Below are 17020 nucleotides of genomic sequence, written 5' to 3' on the forward strand. Positions count from 1 at the left end.
TGTCTATGTTGGATGCCCACCTCAGGACCTGGAAGATTGTGGAACCCAGAAATCTGTAGGTTTTCACCGCATGATGTTGAGTATGGTAAGGAGGGCAGTGTTGGGGGGCTCCTTCTTAAGTCCACTGTCATCTCCACAGTTTTGGGGGTGTTGAGCTAGAGGTTGTTATGGCTGCACCAGAGGGCCAGCTGTTCAACCTTCTGTCTATATGCAGACTAGTCACCATCCCGGATAAAGCCATTTATGGTTGTGTCATTCGCAAAGTTCAGGAGTTTAACAGGCTGGTCTTCTGAGGGGCAGTCATTTGTGTAGAGGGAGCAGAGTAGAGGGGAGCGCACACATCCCTGGGGGGCGTCAGTGCTGATTGTTCGGGCACTGGATGTAATTATCCCCAGCCTCACCAGCTGCCTCCTGTCTGTCAGGAAGTTTTAAATCTACTGGGAGATGGGGGCTGGTACAGTGAGCCAGGTGAGTTTGGAGTAGAGGATATCTGGGATGATGGTGTTGAACACTGAGCTGAAGTCCACAAACAGGATGCTTGCATGTGCCCCTGGTGAGTTCAGTTGTTGGAAGATGTAGTGCAATCCCATGTTGACTGCATCTTCCACTGACCTGTTTGCTCAGTAGGCAGACTGCAGGGGGTTGAGCAGGGGGCCTGTGATTTCCTGCAAGTGGGCCAACACAGGTCTCTCAAAGGATTTCATGTCCACAGATGTTAGGACAATGGGCCCGTAGTCATTTAATCCTGTGATACGCGATTTCTTTGGGACTGGGATGTTAGTGGAACTCTTCAAGCAGGAGGGGCCTTCACACAGCTCAAGTGATCTGTTGAAGATCAATGTGAAATTGGGGGCCAGCTGGGCAGCACAGACTTTCAGACAGGAGGTTGATACACCGCCTTCCTAGTCTTCTGTCTCTGAAAAAGCAGGTGCATGTCCTCAATACAGATCCTGAGTGCGGGTGGGGAGGGGAGAGAGGCTGGCAGCAGGCGTTGTTGGTTGTGTGTTAGGGCCTGAGAGGTTGAGGGGTGGGAAATTGTGCTTATCAAACCTGCAGTAAAACCCATTTAGGACATCAGCCAGTTGATGATTCCCTGCAGCGTGGGGGGATGGTCTCCTGTAGTTGGTAATATCTTTCAAACCGCTCCAGACTGAAGCTGGGTCGTTGGCAGAAAACCCGTTTTTCAATTTTTCAGAATAGTACCTTTTTTGCCATTATGTTCTGTTTTGTGAGTGTATTTCTGGCTTTGTTGTACTGGATCCTATCTCCACCCCTGTAGGCCTCCTCTTTGGCCTGATGAAGCTGCCTGAGTTTTGCTTTGAACCAGGGCTTATTGTTATTGAGGGTACAGAACGTTTTGGTGGGCACACACATGTCCTCACAAAAGCTGATGTAAGCTGTCACAGTGTCAGTAAGTTCATCCAGGTCTGTAGATGCAGCCTCAAAAACACTCCAATCATTTCAGTTAAGGCAGGCCTGGAGCTTCAATTTTGACTCATCAGTCCATTTCCTCACAGTTTTAACCACAGGCATTGCAGATTTTAGTTTCTGCCTGTAGGTTGGCATAAGATGAATCAGCCAGTGATCAGAGAGTCCCAGGGATGCACAGGGGGCAGAGTGATAGGCATCCTTAAATATTGTGTCGCAATGATTGAGTATTTTTGTCCCTGGTGGAACATTTAACATGCTGTCTGTATTTTGACAGTTTCTGGCTGAGTTTTGCTCTGTTAAAATCCCCAAGGATATTGAGAAGGAAGTTGGGATATTTGCGCTCCATGTTTGTAATTTGATCAGCCAGGTGTTTTAACGCCTCTTTAACACAGGCCTGGGGTGGGATACAGACACCAACCAGAATAAATGACAATTCCCACGGTGAATAGAATGGTTTACAATCAATGAAAAGGATTTCAAAGTGAGGGCTGCATGATTTCTTCACCACTGTGACATCTGTACACCAACTTTTGTTTATGTAGGAGCTAAACCCCCACCTCGTTTTTTTTTTTCTTTCCCCAATAGCTCCGTTTTGTGGACCGCTCAGTGGAGTTGGAACTGTGGTGGATGAAGTGTACTGTCCGGTATATGCCCACTAAGTCAGGTTTCAGTGAGGCACAGGGCAGCAGATCTGGAAAAGTCCAAGTATTTTTCTGTTTAGGAATAGGAGTTCAACCATCTTGTTGGCTAGAGAGTGGACATGTGCAAGGTGAATTGACTGTAGCGTGGATCAAAATCTCCGTTGTCTCAGTTTAATGAGCACACCAGCTCACTTACCCACTTGATGTCTTCGTCGGTGCCCGCACAGGGCCAAAACCTCAGCAAGACTTTCATTAAAATATTCAGTTAAGGCGTCTGGGTAGCGTGGCGGTCTATTCCTTTGCCTGTCAACACAGGGATCGCCAGTTCGAATCCCTGTGTTACCTCCTGCTTAGTCGGGCGTCCCTACAAACACAATTGGCTGTGTCTGCGGGTGGGAAGCCGAATATAGGTGTGTGTCCTGGTCGCTGCACTAGCACCTCCTCTGGTTGGTCGGGGCACCTTTTCAGGGGGGAGGAGACTGGGGGGAATAGTGTGATCCTCCCACGTGCTACGTGGCCCTGGTGAAACTCCTGACTGTCAGCTGAAAAGAAGGGGCTGGCAACTCCACATGTATCGGAAGAGGCATGTGCTAGTCTGCAGCCCTCCCCGGATTGGCAGAGGGGGTGGATCAGTGACTAGGACAGCTCGGAAGAGTGGTGTAATTGGCTGGATACAATTGGGGAGACCCCCCCCCCCCAAAAAAGGTGCAGACCCTGAGGCTACAGTCTTTGGTGCCATCTTGATGACGCCACGGACGAATTAATACTCGGATAGGTGGTTGTCTTACTCCAGGTTTGCTGAGTTGTCCCCTCTATTCTGACTCTAAAGATTTCACTGTGATTCATTATAAGGGAAAAAAAGTTTAAAAAGTTCATGCAGCCCACCATGATCCCCACTTCTAGCTGGTGCTAATCAGATGTAATTGATCCAGAGGAGAATCTCAACTTGAAGTATTTGTCATAGTCAAGAATTGGGATTTTGGCGCCCCCGTAGCCAAATGTCACAGCGCGTGTCACATAATTGCAACTGTCACTGGTTTGATTCCAGCCGGTGACCTTTATTGCATGTCCCTCTTTCTCTCACCCATTTCCTGTCTGCCTGTTCTGTTGCTATCTAATAGAGGTAAAAAGTGGCCAAAAAATAATCTTTAAGAATGGGGCTCTTGATCCTCCTGTAGGTCATTTGGTGTTTCTTTAATTCAATCTCAGTTTGTGTGGTGTCGAGCCATATGCAATGGCTTGGTGTCACCACAGCACTACCAGGTCCCCTTTGCATTTCCTAGCCTCCCTGATGAGCTGGGTCATCACCCCCATGTGTTCATAGCAAACTGAACTTTTGGAATGCCTCCTACTGCACTGTGGTTTCAATGTAATTGTTTAGGAGGAGAAAGTCTGACAGTGTCCTAGCTACTTGGCTGAAGAAGGTCTTCGCCTCAACAGATGAGTAATGAGATTATTCTGAACTGGCTAATGTCGAGAGAGTCCTCCTCCTTAGGTATCCAAACACCCAAATGACTATGGGTTAACTTTGGGCAGTTCTTGAAAACCTTGTAAGAGAATACTCTCTGGTGTGGTGCTGATCCTTCATAAAAGCAGGGCTCTTCAGGTCGAACTTTGTACTTGGTTCCAGCGGTGAAATCAGCTTGTTGCGGGATCCAAATGGTTGGTCCTTCAATGGGTGCTCTTCAGGTGGATGTTTCTTTCAGGCAAGACAGATGTTCACTTCAATTATGACCCAGTAGCCATTACACAGATTTAAAGAGATGAGCTGGAAAGGCTTATTTCTTCTATGTGCTTTCCCTCCACCTCCTTCTGTGCCCTTCTGCCCTTCGACAGTCAGAAGCTTCTTTCTGAGAATCGCCTACAGATCTGCCAGAGCCATCTTCTCAGCTTCCCCCTCTTTTTTTAAGAGCCTCCTTAGTGATCTCAGCTCTTTCCTGATGTTTTGTATCCTGACTGCATGGTGCATGTTGTTGCAGCCATCTTGATGGGTTCTGTTCCATTTCTGTCTGTTGTGAAGCTGACAATGAGGGTTGACATTGTCCTCAGACATTGTTTCAGATTGCCTTTTGCTATCATTTCCAGTAAATTGTCAACATTGTTTTCAAACTGTAGCCAGGATGTTCTTTCTCTGGATTGGGACCATTTAATCCTTACTTTGGAAGATGATATGCTGGCGGAGGGTGGATGTGGCAGTTGGAGGCTCTGGGCACTGTGGATTGGCTCCAGGCCTGGCTCTTCCACTGTGTCACCAGGGGTAGTTTCTTTGCATTGTCACATCCTCTTGCCAAGCACTTCATTCTGGCCTGGTGGATCCTCAGGCTGCTTATGTTCTCACAGGCTTTTTCCACATATACATGTGATGCTTGTTGTTTTCCTGAGTCGTTCACCATATATCCATCCAAATGGGGCACTCATACTTTCCCCTCTTGGGCTCCCCGGGGCATGATTTAAAAAAAATTTTTTTTTGAAAGAGCCATAGTTTGGACTCTTACGTGCAAAAAAATGCATTTTGGCTTGCCAGCCTCTGCTGCGCCGGTTGTCATCTCTTCAAGCTCTCACTGCCTCTCCAGTTACCACCATTGCCATCATGGTCATCAACCAGTCTTTCCTGGTCATCACTGATGGAACCAGTAATATATGTTCAAGGATACAGCCACTGATGCACAATCTTGGACACATCAACAGTGATGGAACCTGGCATCATCAGGTGTTTTGGTCTTTCAACATCAGACAGACACCCTTGCCCAGATAACCCAGCTGGGGGTGATCAGGCCTCAGCTTGTGGCTAATGGACCACTGGTCATTCTTCCATGTACTGATCTGTCTATTGTCGCTGACATACTGATGATTGCCACTTGTCTGTAAGTTTGTGTATGGTCTGGGTAGATTGTAAACTTGAATTGTCCTTCTGGGATAAATAAAGTTCTCTGAATCTGAATCTTCAACCAGAGCCATCTTGAGGCTTTTTCTGCTGCCTCTGTATTGTTCCTGATGGCTTTCACTCTGTTCAAAACTGTTAACCCAGCATGCCATAGGCCTTGTAGAGTGGTTGCGCTCCAAACTCCCCCCAGCCCACTTCCACTGGCAGATACAGTGCACCCGGAAAGTATTCACATCCCTTCACTTTCCCCATATTTTGTTATGTTACAGCCTTATCCCAAAATGGATTAAATTCCTTTTTTCCTCATCAATCTACACACAATACCCCATAATGACAAAGTGAAAAAGGTTTTGTAGAAATGTTTGCAAATTTATTAAAAATAAAAAACTGAAATATTGTATGTACATAAGTATTCACACCCTTTGCTATGACACTCAAAATTGAGCTCAGGTTCATCCTGTTTTCACCGATCATCCTTGAAATGTTTCTACATCTGGATTGGAGTCCACCTGTAGTAAATTCAATTGATTGGACATGATTTGGAAAGGCACACACCTGTCTATATAAGGTCCCACTGTTGACAGTGCATGTCAGAGCAGAAACCAAGCCATGAAGTCAAAGGAATAATCTGTGGACCTCTGAGACAGGATTGTATCGAGGCACAGATCTGGGGAAGGGTACAAAAAATGTCTACAGCTTTGAAGGTCCCGAAGAGCACAGTGGTCTCCATCATTCGTAAATGGAAGAAGTTTGGATCCACCGGGACTCTTCCTAGAGCTGGCCGCCCAGCCAAACTGACCAATTGGGGGAGAAGGGCCTTGGTCAGGGAGGTGACCAAGAACCCGATGGTCACTCTGACAGAGCTCCAACGTTCCTCTGTGGAGATGGGAGAACCTTCCAGAAGGACAACCATCTCTGCAGCACTCCACCAATCAGGCCTTTATGGTAGAGTGGCCAGGCGGAAGCCTCAGCTCAGTAAAAGGCACATGACAGCCCGCTTGGAGTTTGCCAGAAAGCACCTAAAGGGCTCTCAGACCAGGAGAAACAAGATTCTCTGGTCTGATGAAACCAAGATTGAACTCTTTGGCCTGAATGCCAAACGTCACGTCTGGAGGAAACCAGGCACCTCTCATCACTTTGCTAATACCATCCCTTCAGTGAAGCATGGTGGTGGCAGCATCATACTGTGGGGATGTTGTCCAGCGGCAGCAACTGGGAGACCAGTCAGGATCTAGGGAAAAGCGAATGGAGCAAAGTACAGAGAGATCCTTGATGAAAACCTGCTCCAGAGTGCTCAGGATCTCAGACTGGGGCGAAGGTTTACCTTTCAACACGACAACGATCCTAAGCACACAGCCAAGACAACGAAGGAGTGGCTTGGGGACAAGTCTGTGAATGTCCTTGAGTGGCTCAGCCAGAGCCCAGACTTGAACCCCATTGAACATCTCTGGAAAGACCTGAAAATAGCTGTGCAGTGACGCTTCCCATCTAACCTTACAGAGCTCGAGAGGATCTGCAGAGAAGAATGGGAGAAATACCCCAAATATAGGTGTGCCAAACTTGTAGCTTCATACCCAAGAAGACTTGAGGCTGTAATCGATGCCAAGGGTGCCTCGAACCAAGTACTGAGTAAAAGGTGTGAATACCTATGTACATGCAATATTTCAGTTTTTTATTTTTAATAAATTTGCAAACATTTCTACACAACCTTTTTCACTTCGTCATTATGGGGTATTGTATGTAGATTGATGAGAAAAAAAAGGAATTTAATCCATTTTGGAATAAGGCTGTAACATAACAAAATGTGGGGAAAGTGAAGGGGTGTGAAGACTTTCCGGATGCACTGTACTTTGCCTTTCAGCCCTGATTGCAACACTCATGAACCAGCTCTTGGTACTTGTCCCTCTTTCTCCTATGAGCCTTCTCCATTTCCCATGGAAATGTCACTTGGAGGAACACAAGCTGCTTAGTTGCTTCTTATTTCAACAACATATCTGGACTAATTCTGGTCTAGATGTGTGATGGAATTTTAAGATAAAAAAAAAAATCAAGAAAAAACACTTAAAATTTGTAGTTAAGTTTTTATGCTTACGTTAGGAAAGTTAACATAAAAATATAGATGTTACGATACAGAATAATGATTGTATTATATCGTCTTGATGTGTTCTCAATAATTCAGGTAAGAAAGTCAAAGAAGGTTGAATCAGTTCATCTGGATACAACGTTTATTGACAGATACTTTTCATCACTCAACTAAGTGACATCTTCAGTCTAAAAGGACTGCAGGTATCCCCACCCCTTATCAACGATACAGTACAATACAGTTGCTTAACGACCGAAACCAACGACCAGTTTCCTATGCAAATATGGGTGTGACCATCAGCTAGCATTTCAATGGCCATGTTCACTGTTCACAGAGGGTTGGGGAATGTTGCAATCACAGCATTGTAAAATGATGACAGATGCATAACGACCAAATCCAATGACCAGTTGTACCAATCCCTAATCCTCTGTGAATCTTACACATGGCCATTGCAACTTTAGTTAATGGTCATACCCATATTTGCATATGAAACTGGTCGTTAGTTTCGGTTGTTATGCAACTATATTGTACTGTATTGTTTATAAGGGGTGGGGGATACCCGCAGTCAGTTTAGAGTGAAGATGTCACTCAACCATTCCCCATTTTTAATTTTAAATGTTTTAAATGGCAAAGTCCCCAACACGGGGAGATTTTTAAATTGCTTCAGGCTGGCATCGTAAATTGAGCTTATTTGCATTTTATTCTTTAAATTTGAAAAGTTAACGTAAAATTAGATTGACATCTTTGTAGGACTATGTCTGCTCTTCCTGACAATGGGCTCATAACAGCCTACCTCGTAGTTAATTAAAAGTAGTATTAATATGCTTGTTTTGGACTGTATATTATTATAAATGGCCATTTGCAGCCTATAATACACCAGTGTTCATAAAAATGGCTTTCTCAATTGAAACACATGGCTCCAGTTCACTTGGAAGGACTCTGAGACCACCTCTTTTGCATAGACCAGAGTTTAGATATTTCTTGCACACTTGAACTAGATTGGGGCATTTTCACATACCCAAGCAAACTGTATCAAGGAGGTGACTGTTCCAAAGTTGATTTATTTATTTATTTCAGTGAAACTAAACATGCCATGTGTGAAAGTGAGTTTCAGTCTTATGTGGAACTGATGACAAAAAAATTAAGCAATGGTTTTTAGAAAAAAAAAATCCCATTTGTGCAGAATTTTGCTAAAAGAGGTTTTATATTGTTTACTCTGCCTCATTGTGTTTCTTTAGAGAATATTTGGGGAGACTGCGGAGAAGAACCTCTACCTCTCTCAGCTCATCATACTGGACACACTGGAGAAGTGCCTGGCTGGGGTGAGAATTGTAGAATCTTGATGTTTAGAAATCACCACATTCTTGCATCCAAATCCACATGTGTTATTTTCTCCCTTCTGACTGTGATGTCAGGGAACTGTAAAATGTCCACTATATATTAATTTTACTGATAATTACCACTGACATGAAGATATTCCTTGGATTTCACATTGAACTTAAACCTTTTTGCTGATTTAAGTATTTCATACAAAAGCGAGCTGATTTTGTCTCATTCCAGACCAGCATTTTTACTCCTTCAGCTTTAAATGGTATCAGTTCAAAGCACTTCCCATGACAAGTCAATAGTGTAGGTGCAGAATGCATCCCTCTGCAGTTGATTGCCATTAATTTAAAGCTTCTGAAGCAAACCAAAGTAATTATAGATATCTTTCTTCTCTAATTGCACTCTCCCAGACAAAACCTTTGATAATATACGTAATCTACCATCAGTCCTGTTTGCCAGCTTACCTATCAGAGGTACAGATGCAATGCTAAAAGATGTCACCCATTTCTACTGTGTATTTGCCACGGTACCCTGCAGTGGGTACTACTCATTTGAATACATTGCTGTCTAGTCTCATGATATCCAAATGCTGTTCTCTTTTCTGCCCTCAGGAGTTGCAGGGCACAAAAAAAGCTGACTGTGCCAGTGCACAGATGATTTTGTTCTTTGAGTTATGATTGTCTACTCGTCTATTTAAAAAATAGACTAAAATTGACAAATGAACTCTCAGTTTTTCACCCTTTGATTTATCGTTTAACTTGATGCACCTGACATTCTTGGCACCAGAGTAAATAAGTTCATTTATAGTAAATAGGCCAAGTGTTTGTCAGAAAAGATATGAAACTATGGCTCATATTCATAAAAATCAGTGGTAAAAGTACTGTGCAACGCAAAGTCAACGCTGCGGTGATCTGAGTGTAAGAATAGCATGGTAGTAGTTACTGCTGCAGAGACACTCTACAGTGGTACAGACCAGTGGAAGCCGTTTATGTAAATAGGCCTGGGCGATAAAACAATAGTGATATGTAACGGCGATATACATTTCATGAAAGCACATAACAAATGTGGCTGCTCACTCCTGATACTCTTCTCCACCAACTCCACACTGCCTGCACTCTCTACTTCACCTCTCTTCTGCACTCCCTGTTACTTTGGACAGTTGACCCCAAGTATTTAAACTCATCTACCTTTGCCACTTCTACTGTTTCCATTCTCACCATTCCACTGTCCTCCCTCTTATTCATGCATATGTACTCCGTCTTGCTCCTACTGACTTTCATTCCTCTTCTCACCAGTGCATACCTCCACCTCTCCAGGCTCTCCTCAACCTGCACCCTACTCTTGCTACAGATCACAATGTCATCCGCAAACATCATAGTCCATGGAGACTCCTGCTTGATCTCATCCGTCAACCTGTCCATCACCACTGCAAACAAGAAAGGGCTCAGAGCCGATCCTTGATGTAATCCCACCTCCACCTTGAACCCATCTGTCATTCCAACCACACACCTCACCATTGTCACACTTCCCTCATACATATCCTGCACCACTCCCACATACTTCTCTGCAACTCCCGACTTCCTCATACAATACTACCATACTGCTGCTCGCTAATCGTCACCTCTCCTCTTAACCCAGCTTCTATTACTCTTTCCCATATCTTCCTGCTGTGGCTGACCAACTTCATACCTCTGTAGTGACTACAGTTCTGCACATCGCCCTTATTCTTGAAAATGGTACCAGTATGCTTCTTCTCCACTCCTCAGGCATCCTCTCACTTTCCAAGATTGTGTTAAACAATCTAGTTAAAAACTCCTCTGACATCTCTCCTGAACATCTCCATGCCTCCACAGGTATGTCATCAGGACCAGCTGCCTTTCCACTTTTCGTCCTCTTCATAGCTGCCATCACTTCCTCCTTGCTAATCCACCGCACTTCCTGATTCACTATCCCCACATCATCCAACCTTCTCTCTCATTTTCATCATTCCATCAGCTCCTCAAAGTACCCTTTCCACCCTCTCAGCACACTCTCCTCGCTTGTCAGCACATTTCAATCTCTATGCTTGATCGCCCAAACCTGCTGCACATCCTTCCCAGCTCGGTCCCTCTTTCTAGCCAATCTATACAAGTCCTTTTCTCCTTTCTTAGTGTCTAACCTCTCATACAACTCACCATACGCCGTTTCCTTTTGCTTTGTCACCTCTCTCTTTGCTTTACGCTGCATCTCCTTGTACTCCTGTCTGCTTTTTCATCTCTCTGACTATCCTACTTCTTCATTGCCAACCTCTTCCTCTGTATACTTTCCTGTACTTCCTCATTCCACCACCAAGTCTACTTGTCTTCCTTCCTCTGTCCTGATGACACACCAAGTACCTTCCTAGCTGTCTCCCTTACTATTTCTGCAATGCTTGCCCAGCCATCGGGCAACTCTTCACTACTACCCAGTACCTGTCTTAACTTCTCTCTGAACTCCACACAACAGTCTTCCTTCTTCAACTTCCACTGTTTGATCTTTGGGTCTGCCTTCACTCACTTCCTCTTCTTGGTCTCCAAATTCATCCTACAGACCACCATCTGATTCTGCCTAGCTACGTTCTAATCTGTCAACACCTTGCAGTCTCCAATCTCTTTCAGATCGCGCCTACCACATAAGATAGAGTCCACCTGTGTGCACTTCATCACCACGTCCGGTGTGGGAAGATGGCACCGCAAATTCATGTTTGCAGTGGCCTCACCCAGTGCTGGTGTCAGAAGATGGTGGCGCAAATTCACATTTGCGGCGGCCTCACCCAGTACCATCCAGGCAGTGTCTTTGTCCACGTTTGTGTCTTAAGTTTTGTCTCTGGGGACCATGACCCCTGCCTTGAGCTGCGCCCAAGGAGGTAATGCCGAGGGTGGTCTACAGGACGCAGAAGCGGGGTGGGCTAAGCTAACTGCTAAGCCATGCAGACCGGCGGTTCTGACAGTCACCCTGGCTGGCATTCGTTCCCTTGGACAGTGATTTTTTTGTTTATTATACAGTGCACCCGGAAAGTATTCACACCCCTTCACTTTCCCCACATTTTGTTATGTTACAGCCTTATTCCAAAATGGATTAAATTCTTTTTTTTCCTCATCAATCTACATACAACACCCCATAATGATAAAGTGAAAAAGGTTTTGTAGAAATTTTTGCAAATTTATTAAAAATAAAAAACTGAAATATTGCATGTACATAAGTATTCACACCCTTTGCTATGACACTCAAAATTGAGCTCAGGTTCATCCTGTTTCCACTGATCATCCTTGAGATGTTTCTACATCGTGATTGGAGTCCACCCGTAGTAAATTCAATTGATTGGACATGATTTGGAAAGGCACACACCTGTCTATATAAGGTCCCACTGTTGACAGTGCATGTCAGAGCAGAAACCAAGCCATGAAGTCAAAGGAATTGTCTGTGGACCTCCGAGACAGGATTGTATCGAGGCACAGATGTGGGTAAGGGTACAAAAAAATGTCTACAGCTTGGAAGGTCCCGAAGAGCACAGTGGCCTCCATCATTCGTAAATGGAAGAAGTTTGGATCCACCGGGACTCTTCCTAGAGCTGGCCGCCCAGCCAAACTGAGCAATTGGGGGAGAAGGGCCTTGGTCAGGGAGGTGACCAAGAACCTGATGGTCACTCTGACAGAGCTCCAACGTTCCTCTGTGGAGATGGGAGAACCTTCCAGAAGGACAACCATGTCTGCAGCACTCCACCAATCAGGCCTTTATGGTAGAGTGACCAGACGGAAGCCTCAGCTCAGTAAAAGGCACATGACAGCCCGCTTGGAGTTTGTCAGAAAGCACTTAAAGGACTCTCAGACCATGAGAAACAAGATTCTCTGGTCTGATGAAACCAAGATTGAACTTTTTGGCCTGAATGCCAAACGTCACGTCTGGAGGAAACCAGGCACCTCTCATCACTTTGCTAATACCATCCCTACAGTGAAGCATGGTGGTGGCAGCATCATACTGTGGGAATGTTTTTCAGTGGCAGGAACTGGGGGACTAGTCAGGATTGAGGGAAAGATGAATGGAGCGAAGTACAGAGAGATCCTTGATGAAAACCTGCTCCAGAGGGCTCAGGACCTCAGACTGGGGTGAAGGTTTACCTTTCAACACGACAACGACCCTAAGCACACAGCCAAGACAACGAAGGAGTGGCTTCGGGACAAGTCTGTGAATGTCCTTGAGTGGCCCAGCCAGAGCCCAGACTTGAACCCCATTGAACATCTCTGGAAAGACCTGAAAATAGCTGTGCAGCGACGCTCCCCATCTAACCTTACAGAGCTCGAGAGGATCTGCAGAGAAGAATGGGAGAAATACCCCAAATATAGGTGTGCCAAGCTTGTAGCTTCATACCCAAGAAGACTTGAGGCTGTAATCGCTGCCAAGGGTGCCTCAACCAAGTGCTGAGTAAAGGGTGTGAATACTTATGTAAATGCAATATTTCAGTTTTTTATTTTTAATAAATTTGCAAAAATTTCTACAAAACCTTTTTCACTTTGTCATTATGGGGTCTTGTATGTAGATTGATGAGAGAAAAAAGGAATTTAATCCATTTTGAAATAAGGCTGTAACATAACAAAATGTGGGGAAAGTGAAGGGGTGTGAATACTTTCTGGATGCACTGTATGTGTTAGTTTGGATATGTGTGTTCTTGTAGTTTTTGGATGCGTTTTTTCTTTGTGTTGTACCACTGTGGGCTGGGGGAAACGGCGTTTCGTTTCATTTAATTTACACAAGTGCATGAAGTGAAATGACCCAGTGTTCCTGATTCCTGACTTTCCCCCACTCTTGTACGTCACCATGTGTTCCTCCCTCTTGTTGAAATATGTATTCACCATAGCCATTTCCATCCTTTTTGCACCATCTGTCCTTCCACATTTCTCTCCTTGACACCATACCTACCCATCACTTCATCATCACCTCTCTTCCCTTCAGCAACATGCCCATTGAAGTCTGCTCCAATCACCACTCTCTCCTCCTTGGGTACCTTCTCCACCACTTCATCCAAGTCACTCCAGAATTCTTCTTTCTCTTTCATCTCATACCCAACTTGCGGGGCATATGCGCTGATAACAGATTCCTGGGTATAATCTATGGAACAAAATTCAGTCAGTAGCATTGGGTGGGGGTGTAGGCCATGGTCAAGCCCTACACCCCCGCCCGACCACTTCGCTCCGCTGCCCCGGGACGCCTGGTTGCCCCATCACTCAGAGGTCCCTGCTGCTGATCGACCCGGTCACAGCTCTTTTCTGTCCTGACCCCACAGTGGTGGAATGAACTCCCCACTGATGTCAGGACAGCGGAGTCGCTACCCATCTTTCGGCGCAGGTTGAAAAATGACCTCTTCAAGAATTACTACCCTCTTACTTGCTCTTAGCACTTATTGTAGTCATTCATTTAAAAAAAAAAACGTTCTTGCGCTTTTACTTTAACACTGGTTTTGCTCTTAGATGCTTGTTTAGAGAGAAGATGCACTTATGACTTGTAGTTCTCCTGATTTCCTACATTAAATGCACTTATTGTAAGTCGCTTTGGATAAAAGTGTCGGCTAAAGACTGTAATGTAATGTAATAATGTAATGTCCTGTTCTAACAGCTTCTGACAATCTTTCACCTTTTTCTTGTAACCACTGCATGGGTCTTTTTTCAGGGGCTTGTAAGTATTTATGTTGGTAAGTAACATCATATATTTCTCATGATGGTCTTGTCTGGTTTAATACAACAGTGCATCTGCCTTTTTCTGCCGGAAGGATGATGATGTTTATGTCCTTACTGAGAGTCGTGAGTGCTTTCCTCTCATCTCTGCTGATGTTGGATGGCGACACCTTTGCATTGCTGAGGCAGGCTGAAACTTTTCGTCTGCAGTTGCTCCACTTCCGGGTCCGCGATGTTGTTTTTATGGCTCAATAATTCCGTGGCTGTGATTAGTTCCATTAGTGGGACTTGACTCGGCGTGACAGCAAAGTTCAGCCCCTTAGCAAGGATGTCTTTCTCCACCTGGGTGAGTTGTCTGTCCAACAGATTCTTCACCCACTTGTCCACATCACCGGTGTGTGTTTAGCGTCTTTCTCTCTGCCTGCCATTGAGGGCGCCATCCGTTTTCTGACGATGTCTCTGGCATGCAGCCGGTAAGACAAACTTCTTTTGCTGCCTGGTTTTTGACCGTCTGTGTTGTGCTAGACAAGCGTTTTTCGTAAACTCAATCACATGTTGGAATGTGTCTCATCTAAATGTGATGCAAGTGTCTGGTGGATCTGCTCTTCTGGGCAGCACCATGGCCCAGTGTTTAGCACTGTTGCCTCACAGCAAGAAGGTCCTGGGTTCGAACCCCAGGCTGTCGCAGTTCCTTTTTTGTCTGGAGTTTGCATGTTCTCCCCGTGTCTGTGAGGGTTTCCTCTGGGTGCTCCAGTTTCCTCCCACCACTTGCATGTTATGGTTAATATTCCTGCCTGTGCCCTGACTAAGGCAGTATGAAAAAGAACTGGAATTGGTCCCCAGGTGCTGCAGCTGCCCACTGCTGCTATACAATAGGATGGGTTAAATGCAGAAGAGAAATTTCATCGTAACCAAAAATAACTGTAAAATTACCAAAATAAAGTGGCTTTGTTCTTTTCTTTCTTTTTTGGCTGTCACCATGTCAATGGTAAAATTAGTTTGTCTCACTTGTTTGTTAAACAGCTTACCCTGTGCCTTCTGGAGCAGTGTTTCCCAACCCATTCCTCAAGTACCCCCTATTCTGCAGATTTTCTTTGCAACCCTGAATAGGTACCTGTTTGGAGTTATTCAACCAATCAGCAATGAATGATGGCAGATGTTGCACACCTTGCGTAATTAAGTGCTATGAGAGGATTGGTTGAGTAAGTACAAGCAGGGCTACCTATGCAGGGTTATAATGGAAATCTGCAGGATAGGGGGTCCTTGAGGACTGGGTTGGGAAACACTGTTCTGGAGGACCTTGCTAGCTCATTGACCCTTGACAGAAGGTTTCATATGCAGGTTATTAGGTGTAATCCCACTCTGTCTGTATCTGAGGCTGAATCTCAGGTTGTCCCTTTAGTCTACCATCTTTCGTGCCTATCACTTGTCTCACATACAAGTTTAAGACAATCCTCGCCAAAATGAGTCAAAATGTCGTGATGCATGCTCCATAATCCAGGTGAGAAAATCCCAGGAAGTTGAATCAATTCATCTGGACACATGGTTTAGTGGGAGAAACATTTCATCACTCATCCAAGTGACTTCATCAGTCTCAGCTGACTGCAGGTATCCCCACCCTTGTAAACAGCGCAGTTGTATAATGACCGAAACAGTTGCATTACAATCAAAAACCAGCCCTTGGTTTTCTATTGTAAGATTGCGACAGATGTATTCTTGTTCTGCTGCTAAGAGTACATCTGTAAACACACGGCCGTTGTAACTCTCTGCACAAAAATTATTAGACTGACAGGCCTGTTAGTATGTGAGATTAGCAGTGGAAAGGTACATGCACATATGGACAGAAAAACCAGTATTTTTACTGCCATTATAAGACTTTTGCGCGGCGCTTAATTCCAATTCGATTGAACAGGAAATATGGGGGAAAATTTTTTTTAATATACAGCGCTCAAGCTAAAAAGTCTACCTAGTAAAAACATTTGTCTTGTCAGTCTGTGGATGCACAATCTCATAGGCTGATCCTTGCACAAGTGCGACCAGTATAAAACTGCAGTTTCCAAAAAGGTTTGCTATCTGATCATTTTGGTGTAACTCTTAACTCTGTCCTTGTTTAATTAATATAATAAAACTGGGTAAATTGTTAAGGCTCACGCATGCGCGACTCACATCTGCGGTTGACTCAGATTGGGCAGTGACATGAATATGCAACACTTGCTATTTTGTTCCACTCCCCCTCCCTTTTCTCCCGAATTGTACTTGGCCGATTACCCTATTTTCTGAGCTGTCCCGGTCACACCCCCTCTGCCGAGCCGGGGAGGGCTGCATACTATCACATGCTTCCTCCGATACATGTGGAGTCGCCAGCTGCTTCTTTTCACCTGACACTGAGGAGTTTCACCAGGGAGACGTAGCACATTGGAGGATCACGCTAGTCCCCCCCACCCTGCACAGGTGCCCCGACCAACCAAAGGAGGCACTAGTGCAACGACCAGGACACGTACCCACAGCCGGGTTCCCGCATGCAGACACGGCCAGTTGTGTCTGTAGGGACGCCCGACCAAGCCGGAGGTAACATGGGGATTCGAACCAGCAATCCCTGTGTTAGTAGGCAACGGAATAGACCGCTACGCTACCCGGATGCCCTCTACACTTCCTATTTTGACTGCAACCTAGAGGAAGTTGTTCCTTTATAGCTTTGGGAGAATTTTGGATAATCAAAATTCTTTTAGTAACTTTGGATCATGTCGCTGCCCGATCCGAGTCAACTATAGTGCGTGTCGCGCGTGTGCACCATTGACCTCGATTGGGCAGTGACAGAGAGCAGCTTTGGTCGAGCAAGATAGAGAGTGACTGACGAGAGGTAGCGATGATAATGAGAACCAACGTTTTTCTATGGTTTTTAATCACTGCAACGACAAGAAGTTCTTTATCATACAGTCATAACTGTGCACACAATATGTTGGCAGAT

At 45.0% G+C, this 17020-nt stretch overlaps 1 protein-coding gene across 1 annotated transcript in view; it reads left to right on the plus strand.

Annotated features, from left to right (window-relative positions):
• The window catches only part of nf1a (neurofibromin 1a), a 316227-nt gene that overhangs the window by 52595 nt on the left and 246612 nt on the right, over positions 1-17020 (plus strand). Inside the window, exon 3 of the mRNA XM_056283131.1 lies at positions 8278-8361. Within this exon, the coding sequence (XP_056139106.1) occupies positions 8278-8361 (84 nt within the window). The remainder of the gene's footprint in view (positions 1-8277; positions 8362-17020) is intronic.

This window comes from Lampris incognitus, chromosome 7 (assembly GCF_029633865.1).
Source record: "Lampris incognitus isolate fLamInc1 chromosome 7, fLamInc1.hap2, whole genome shotgun sequence".
NCBI classification, from domain to species: domain Eukaryota; kingdom Metazoa; phylum Chordata; class Actinopteri; order Lampriformes; family Lampridae; genus Lampris; species Lampris incognitus.